We start from the raw sequence: 9,501 nt of genomic DNA on the forward strand, positions 1-9,501 counted from the left end.
ATTCTTTTAGACTATTTAAAGTAACTAGATAACATAAGGTTGGAATATTGCTGTAGTATAGTAAATGATGAGTTGGTAGACTCAGAAAAATATGGAAAGACTTGGACTTATGAAGGAAGATGTTATCCACTCTCAGAGAAACAGAGGATAAACACATATAGCACAGTCCTACATAGATGCATATGAATATATATGTCTATACATCAATATGATTATAGATATCTAAGTACATGTATGTATATAAATGTATGTAGGTGTACATATATGTGTGTGTATATATGTATATGTATAAATGCATACATATACATCCATACACATACATATGTGTGTATATATCTATATATCTCTATATCTGGATATAAAGGAAGAGGAAGAGGAAAGGGGGAAAAACGAACAAAGTAAAAAGTGCACAGCACAGAACAAAAGAAAACTTACAAGGACGCAAAAAAAAAGATGGATAGCTCTGAACGCAATGCATAGTATTTATTATATAGGCTTTCTTGAAATGGAAATTTATTGCTGTATATTTTGATATATTACTGTATGTTTATGTTCTTCTATGCACATGGCAATGCTTTTTTTCTTTCTTATTTTGTGTTTATGTTTCTTTTCTTGTTGTGTATTTAAGTTTAAATAAATTAATAAAAAAACTAAGAGGGGAAAAAAAAAAGTAATGATAGTCTAGCTGAGGTCATGTGCCGTAAATTTCTGAGTGTGTGAAATTAGTCATCGGTTGGGAGCTCTCTCATTTCCCATTCTCTCTCTCTCTCTCTCTTTTTGCCATTTCCCATTCTCAACAGACTATGATCTCCCTGGACAGAAGGGACTGTTTCCTTTTTATCTTTTTTTATCTTTTTATCCCATCACCTGACATAGTATCTGGCACATAAAAAGTTAATAAATTGCTGATGGATTCTCCACATCTCAAAGCTTCTATGTCTTTGTCCTTTTTACCTTTTGCTTCAGTCTTGCTAACTTAAACTTAAATCTATACTGTCTTGTGTCATTAGATAATAATGGGGATAGTAAGATTAAAAAGGTAAGCAAGACATCAGATCAAAAGAAATGAGGCTTACGTCATAGAAGAGCAAGGAGGTAAAGGTGAGAAGTCTAGGTGATTAGGAATTAGTAATTCAGGTTTATAGAGGAAGGAAAAAAAAGGGCCAAGAACTTATGCAAATAGTTTGGGAAACAACGAGATAAAAATGTAGGCTAGAGGCTGGCCAATAAGGGAGGCTTAAAATATAGATTTTAAACCTCTCAACAATCCTACCCCTCATCTAACAGTAAAATGAATGATCATGTAACAAATATGGTGATAAATCAACTATCCAATTCTCATTGCAAGCCAAGAAATGATGACTAGTTGAAGGCCTTTCATCCTTCAGCAAGTCAACTCCATTAAATTCCTGGTATCAAGTTAACAAGGACTGGTACATTTTAGTCAAGATTTCCTTACCTTAAGTGGCAGGGGTTCCCATTTGTGGCTAAAGGTATGTTCAAAAACAATGGCAGCCAACACATTGGAAGACTCATTGTGATATCTAATGTAATCATCAAAAGCCTGCTCTGAAGAAAAGCCTCGAGCTGTGGAGGAAAAAAAAAATTACACAGTGAGTTGTCCAGATAAAGGTAATAATGTCTGATTATACTGTCTATTTGAGGAGATGTGGGAGTTTCATATTACTTAACAAGGATGAGTTTATCAAAATTTCCAAGGAATGGTAAACTTCCAAAACTAAGACCCTGTAAAACTTTTTCCTTCCAAGTCAACTTTCCTTTGGAAGGAGTTTCTATTCTAACCATAGTTGACTCTCTTCTCCTGATGACTTCATTTTCACAGACACAGAACCACAGAGCTGAGAGTTACCTTGGAAATCATTTAGTCCAACCTATTCATTTTACAGGTTACATTTTTGTTGGCTATACTGGGAAATAACTCAGTTCTAATTTTATCCTCAAGCTTTATCTAGTTTATAATTTTATATTTATGAGATAACTGGAGATTTCTTTCCTAGAGTACCCATAGTTATGGGACTTATCATAAGTCACAACACATATGAATGTGATCTACAAATTAATTTAGTAATATATTTTGTAGAAACTCTTCTCTTCATATTTCCTAACCTTTCATATTGCTGCCTAAAACCTTTTGCGTTGTTTTAATGATATTCTTCACCACATCACTATTGGATGGCACATAAACCAGTTCCCATGGGCTGTGCTGGTTTGCAGGAGTTTGGAAAAATGAGGGTAGGTTTGCAATTTGTTGAACATTGTAACTGACAGAAGCCACTTGCTCTGTGGGAATATACTTGCGAAACATCAAAAGCATAATAGCAAACAGCAATTCCAGGATGATTTCTAGGAATGTAATTATCCACAGCCGCCTCTGGTAGAGAAATTGAAAACATACATAGAGGGAACATAGTCAATTCTCTTACATTTAGAATTCTTTACTTTCTTCTAGCCTCAAACCATTACATCAAATGCTTTGTGGTCTGAAAAGTATAAAAATCTGCCATTCAAGAACACTCTCCCTCTCTAGTTACACATTCTTCCGTCACCCATTTCCACCTGAAGGCATTACATGAGTAGGAACTGACTTCTTCTCTAACAGGAAACACATCAATACTCCCTGGTCTCAGAAATCAAGGTCTTTCTTACATTTGTTCTCCTGCCTATTTTGCCTAGACATTTGGATTTCTGTGGCTCTGCAGAGCTGTGTGCCAGACCTTTGATCATCTAGCAGCTAGATCTAGCTCATCTTATTCTTTTTGGTATACGTATCCTACTGATTTTTGCCTACCTATACATATACATATACATGTATTATATGTACTGGTTGATTCTGTGTTTGCTCTAACAACCATTATATGTGATTGACTACAAATACTGGTTTAACTTCCTGGTATCTGACCTATTTCTTCCCTAGACCTTTTGATATTTCCCATTCTTCTGATTTACTCTATCCAGACCTTAACTCACATTTCTGGACTCCTGGCCACTAATGTGATTACTGACCAGATCTGATTTAAACCTACTGTCTAAGTATACTCCTGGTTCTACTGGTTCTGTCTCTTTTTATACACATAACACATAGGCACCCAAAGTTCTAGCATTGATAAAAAGAAATAATAGGAACTAGAAATGAGAGTATCAGACTTTCTTTTCCCTTGGGCAATTAGTCCCTCAGATTTTCTCAAGGTTGTCTATACTTACCTTTATAATGTAATTCTTCCAGAGAAGCAGCGAAAACTGCCGGGACAATAAACTGCATCTCCCCATGGTGAATAGTTCATCACTAAGCCAGATATAAGAGGAGAAATTTAGAATATCTAACCAAAGTTAACAAATCCCCCCTCCTACTCTTCCACTCACTCTCTTATTTTCTGTTTCTCTTTTCCACCCTCAAAGTTAATAGAAAGAATACTACTACGTTTATAAGAAAAAGTCCTTATTTTGTATACATCCTAGGTTTTTTTCTTTATTGAGTTAAACTTGTTTTTTCTCATGGAAGCTCCATCATAAGTATCATGTCTCCATATGAGCCAGGGAATGAATTTGTAATTTCTGAAAACTTGGATTCAGGGAATTTTCTAGTAGCTCCACACCATAATCCATCCTTGACCAAGCAGGTGCCAAGCTAAAACTAACTGCTGAAGTGGTAGTCAGAATACAGTATTTCCCAGAATCTTAGCTGTCGTTTCTATAAATAGGGGCATGGGGAACTATGTGTGATCAGCAGAGTTCACCGCAATGGAGAGTACTTTCACCATTTCTTCTTTGAAACACTTTAACAACAACCTAGGAAGACATGACTCCCACCTATGCTTACCCCACAAAAACTACAACTACTAACATACGTGTGTGTGTGTGTGTGTGTGTGTGTGTGTGTGTGTGTGTGTGTGTCTCCTTAGGTTATAGGCCAGTTAATGAAAAATCAAAAGATTTAAAAGGGGTCACTGGACTAACAATTATCTCTGTTGAGTCTAGAATGTATTAAGATATATAAATCAACTTTTTATAGTTAACTTTTTTCCTCAAAAAAGAGGCAGCATGACATAGTCGATAGATTACTAAGCCTTGGAGTCAGAAAGATCTGGAGTCAAGTCCTGACTCTGACACATACTAACTGTGTAACTATGGGTACATTATTTTACCTCTCCGAGTTAGAGGTAACTCTCTACAATTGTAAGTTACATAAGAGTTGCTAATCTGTATTGATAGGAGTTGTTTCCACAATAGAAGTCCCCTGAAATAACAGAGCCAAATTTAACAAAAAGAATCCTCAGAACACCAGATATATACTAGTAGTCAAATTCACTTCACATATAGCAGCTACTTAAAGCAACAGTAAAAAAGAATATTGATTTCACAATTTCTAATTCTGCTGGCCAGAGGCAAGTGCCATTGCAGTGACCTAAATAATGCATGTTTTCTAAGACTCAATCTCTCAATCTCTACTTAATCCAATAACCCCTTGGGAACACACTGAGAACAGAACCAAAAATTAACATAAAATTCCAAATCAAGAAATATGGCAGAAAAATAAGCAAACAACAAAAAAATAAGCTGATCATAAAAAGTTACTATGGTGATAGGGAAGATCATGACAAAACTCAGAAGAAGACAGTGAAGTTAAAACAGCTACAAGCAAAGCCTTAAAGGAAAAAAAATGTGAATTGAGTATGTGTATGTATATGTATATATACACACACACACACACACACACACACACACACACACATATATATATATACACACACATACATACATATATACATACCCAATTGGTAACAGAAATCTATCTTACCCAGAAGGGAAACAGGAAGAGAAGGGGACAAGGAAAAAGGGGAAGAAATGATAAAAGGGAGGGCAGATAAAAAGGCGGCAATGGTCAGAAGCAAAACAGACTTTAGAGGAGGGGCAGAATAATGAGAGAAGGATAAACAGAACAAAATAGGACAGATGAAAACACACAGTTAGTAATCATAACTGTGAATGTAAATGGGATGCACTCATCTATAAAATGGAAGAAGGTAACAGAATGGATTAGAAACCAGAATCCAACAGTATGTTGTTGACAAGAAAGACACTTGAAATAGAAAGACACATACAGAATTAAAATAAGGAGCTGGAACAGGATCTATTATTCTTTAGCTAAAGTAAAAAAGGCAGAGGTGGCAATCATGATCTCCAACAAAGTAAAAGAAAAATAGACATAAGCAGGGAAATTACATCTTGCTAAAAGGAACCATACAAAATGATGTAATAGTAATACTAAACATATATGCACCAAATGGTATTACATACAAATTCATAAAGGAGAAGTTAAATGAATTAAAAGAGGAAATAGACAGTAAACCATACTACTGGGGGACTTCAACTTTACCTTCTCAGAGTTAGATAGATCTAATCATAAAATAAATGAGGAAGAAGTCAAAGAAATGAACAGAATCTTTGAAAAGTGAGATATGATAGACCTATGGAGAAAACTGAATGGGAACAGAAAGGACCTTTTATTCAGCTGTACATGGAACTTTCACAAAAACTGATCATGAATTAGGGCATAAAGACTTCATAAAAATGCAAAAATATTAATGCATCATTTTCAGATCATAATGCAATAAAATGCGAATTCTATCAAACATTTAAAGAACAACTAATTCCAATACTATATAAACTGTTTGGAAAAATAGGCGAAGAAGGAATCCTATCAAACTCTTTTTATGATATGGTGCTAATACCTAAATCGGGAAGAGCCAAAACAGAGAAAGAAAATTATAGACCAATTTCCCTAATGAATATAGATGCAAAAATTTCAAATAAAATATTAGCAAAGAGATTATAGCAATTTATCTCAAGGATAATACACTATGACCAGACAGAATTTATACCAGAAATGCAGGGCTGGTTCAATATCAGGAAAACTGTCAGCATAATTGACCATAGCAACAACAAAACTAACAGAAATCATATGATTATCTCAATAGATGCAGAAATAGCATTTGACAAAATACAACATCCATTCCTATTAAAAACACTAGAGAACATAGGAATAAATGGAGTCTTCCTTAAAATGACAGGTAGCATCTATCTAAAACTATCAGCAAGTATTATATGTAATGGGGATAAGCTACAAGCATTTCCAATAAAATTGGGGTGAAACAAGGATGTCCGCTATCACCACTCTTATTCAATATTGTACAGGAAATGTGCACGTTAGCAATAAGGAAATGTGCACGTTAGCAATAAGAGATAAAAAAGAAATTGAAGGAATTAAATAGGCAAAGAAAAAACAAAGCTACCACTCTTTGCAGATGATATGATGGTATACTTAGAGAATCCTAGAGAACCGAGTAACAAATTTAGCAAACTTGCAGGATATAAAATAAACCCACATACATCACTGGCATTTCTATATATTACTAACAGAGCCCAACAGCAAGAGATAGAGAAATTCCATTTAAAGTTACTATAGACATTATAAAATATTTGAAAGTCTACTACCTGCCTAAACAAAACCAGGAACTATATGAACACAATTACAAAACACTTTTCACACAAATAAAGTCAGATCTAAATAATTGGAAAAATATCAGTTGGTCATGGGTAGGCTGAGCTAATATAATAAAAATGACAATTCTACCTAAATTAATTTACTTATTCAGTGCCATACCAATCAAACTATCAAAAATTATTTTATAGAGCTAGAAAAATCAATAACAAATTCACCTGGAAGAACTAAAGATCCAGAATATATCAAGGGAACTAATGAAAAGAAATGCAAGGGAAGGTTGCCTAGCTATACCAAATCTTAAATTGTATTATAAAGCAGCAATCATCAAAACTACTTGGTACTGCCTAAGAAATAGAGTGGTGGATCAGTGGAATAGGTTAGGTATGCAAGACACAACAGTCAATGACTATAGTAATCTACTATTTGATAAATCCAAAGACTCCAGCATCTGGAATAAGAATTCACAATTTAACAAAAACTGCTGGGAAAACTAGAAAAGAGTATGGCAGAAACTGGGCAAAGACCAACATCTTACACCCTATGCCAAGATAAAATCAAAATGGGTACATTATTGAGATATAAAGACTGATACTACAAGCAAACTAGGAGGGCAAGGAATAGTTTACCTGTCAGATCTATGGAGAAGGGAAGAATTTATGCCCTAACAAGAGATAGAGAACATTATGAAATGCAAAGTGGATGACTTTGATTACATTAAATTGAAAAGTTTTTGTACAAACAAAGCCAATGCAACCAAGATTAGGAGAGAAGCAGAAAGCTGGGAAACAATTTTTATAGCCAGTGTTTCTAATAAAGGCCTCATTTGTAAAACATATAGAGAAATGAAACAAATTTATAAGACTACTAGGCATTCCCCAATTGATAAATGGTCAAAGGATATGAACAGGCAGTTTTCAGAAGAAGAAATTAAAGCTATCTATAGCCATATGAAAAAGTGCTCTAAAACACTTGATTAGAGAAATGCAAATCAAAATGGCTCTGAGGTACCATGTCACACCTATCAGATTGGTTAACAAGACAGAACAGGAAAATGATAAATGCTGGAGAAGATGTGGGAAAATTGGAACACTAATGCATTGTTGGTGGAGTTGTGAACTGATCTAACTATTCTGGAAAGAAATGTAGAACTATGCCCAAAGGGCTATAACATTGTACATACCCTTTGACCCAGCAATGTCACTTCTGGGTCTATTTCCCAAATAGATCATAAAAACAGGAAAAGGGCCCATATGTACAAAAACATTTATAGCAGTCCTTTCTGTGGTGGCAAAAAATTGGAAATGGAGAGGATCCCCATCAATTGGGGAATCGCTGGACAAGTTGTAGTATATGAATGTAATGGAATACTATTGTGCTATAAGAAATGATAAGCAGAGAGACTTCAGAAAAACCTGGAAAGACTTGAATTAACTGATGCTGAGTGAAATGAGCAGAACCAGGAGAACACTGTACGCAGTAACAGCCACATTATGCAATGACAGACTTAGCTCTTCTCAGCCATGCAAGAATCTAAGACAACTCCAAAAGACTCACAATGGAAAGTGCTATCCACATCCAGAGAAAGAACTATGGAGTCTGAATGCAAATAGAAGCATACTATTTGCTCTCCTTTTCTTTTGTTGTTTTCTTTTGTTTCTTCTATTTCGTGATTCCTCCCATTAGTTCAAATTGTTCTTTACATCATGACTAATGTGGAAATATGCTTAATAGGAATGTACAAGTGGAGGGGAGAGGAGAGAGAGGAAGAGAAAATTTAAAATTCAAAATCTTATGGAAGTGAATGTTGAAAAGTAAAAATAAAGAAATTAATTATTAAAAAAAAAAGAACTTTGAAATTGATTATATGACATGGGAGACACTGGCACAAGACCACCCAGCATGGCATACCCTCATTAGAGAAGGTGCTGTGCTCTCTTTTAAAAGCAGAAGTGAAGTAGCTCAAAACAAACATGAGATGCACTAATTTAGAGAATCCACCCCAATATTCTTTTTTCTTTTTTTAAAAATTATTTTATTTTATCAACAATCACTTCCATAAGCTTTTGAGTTTTAAATTTTTCTCCCCCTCCCTCTCCACCTCCCTCTCCAAGATGGTGCGCAATCTGATACAGGCTGTACATCTACATTCCTATTAAACATATTTTCATGTCAGTGATGTTGTAAGTAAGAATTAGAACCAATAGGAGGAACCACCAGAAAGAGGAAACAAAATACAATAGTAGAAAAAAAAATAGCAAATAGTATGCTTCTATCTGCATTCAAACTCCATAGTTCTTTCTTTGGATGTGGATAGCATTTTGCATTATGAGGCCTTTGGGGATGTCTTAGATCCTTGGATTGCTGAGAAGCCACCCCAATATTCTTATGGACTATTTGTACCCAACCTGTGGTAGAGCATTCTGAGCTCATACTGGTCTGCTCAGCCACAGTCGGACACACTGTAACGTGACTCTAACATGGTGATATCAATTTGGGCCTCTTCAAGAATGAAGGACAACAACCAACCAAACAGGCATACTCCCCAAGAAGGTCAAATATACAAAGAAAGTTCCTATATACATGAAAATATTCACAGCAGTACTTTTTGTGGTAACAAGAAACTAGGAACAAAATTGCCCATCAGGTGGAAAATGGCTAAGCAGTGTGTAGTTCATAAATATAGCCTCTAAGAAACAGTAAGTATGAAGAACAGAGAGGAGCATGAAAATACTAAAAACTAATATAAAGTAAAATAAGCAGAACTAGGGAAACAATCTCCACAATTAGAACAATATAAATGGAAAAAGAAAACTGGAAACTAAATACTGTGTAAATTATAGTGAATAAGTTTGGACCCAAAGGAGAGTTATGCATATCCACCTCCCTGTCTCCTTCGCAGAGCTGGGATAATGAGGGTGTGGAATACTGCCCACATTTTCAAACTTGGTTAATGTGTCGTTAAGTTTTGCGGAACTGTT

At 35.0% G+C, this 9,501-nt stretch overlaps 1 protein-coding gene across 1 annotated transcript in view; it reads right to left on the reverse strand.

The window, feature by feature from the left end:
- Positions 1-3,864, reverse strand: part of LOC114052190 (ATP-binding cassette sub-family A member 3-like) — a 193,544-nt gene extending 189,680 nt beyond the window's left edge. The window contains exons 1-4 of the mRNA XM_027874667.1: positions 3,839-3,864; positions 3,223-3,304; positions 2,128-2,392; positions 1,460-1,587 (exon numbers count right to left, since the gene is read on the reverse strand). Of these exons, the coding sequence (XP_027730468.1) occupies positions 1,460-1,587; positions 2,128-2,392; positions 3,223-3,304; positions 3,839-3,864 (501 nt within the window). The remainder of the gene's footprint in view (positions 1-1,459; positions 1,588-2,127; positions 2,393-3,222; positions 3,305-3,838) is intronic.
- Between the last annotated feature and the right edge of the window lie 5,637 nt (positions 3,865-9,501).

This window comes from Vombatus ursinus, unplaced genomic scaffold (assembly GCF_900497805.2).
Source record: "Vombatus ursinus unplaced genomic scaffold, bare-nosed wombat genome assembly UNPS02014807.1, whole genome shotgun sequence".
Classification (NCBI taxonomy): Eukaryota; Metazoa; Chordata; class Mammalia; order Diprotodontia; family Vombatidae; genus Vombatus; species Vombatus ursinus.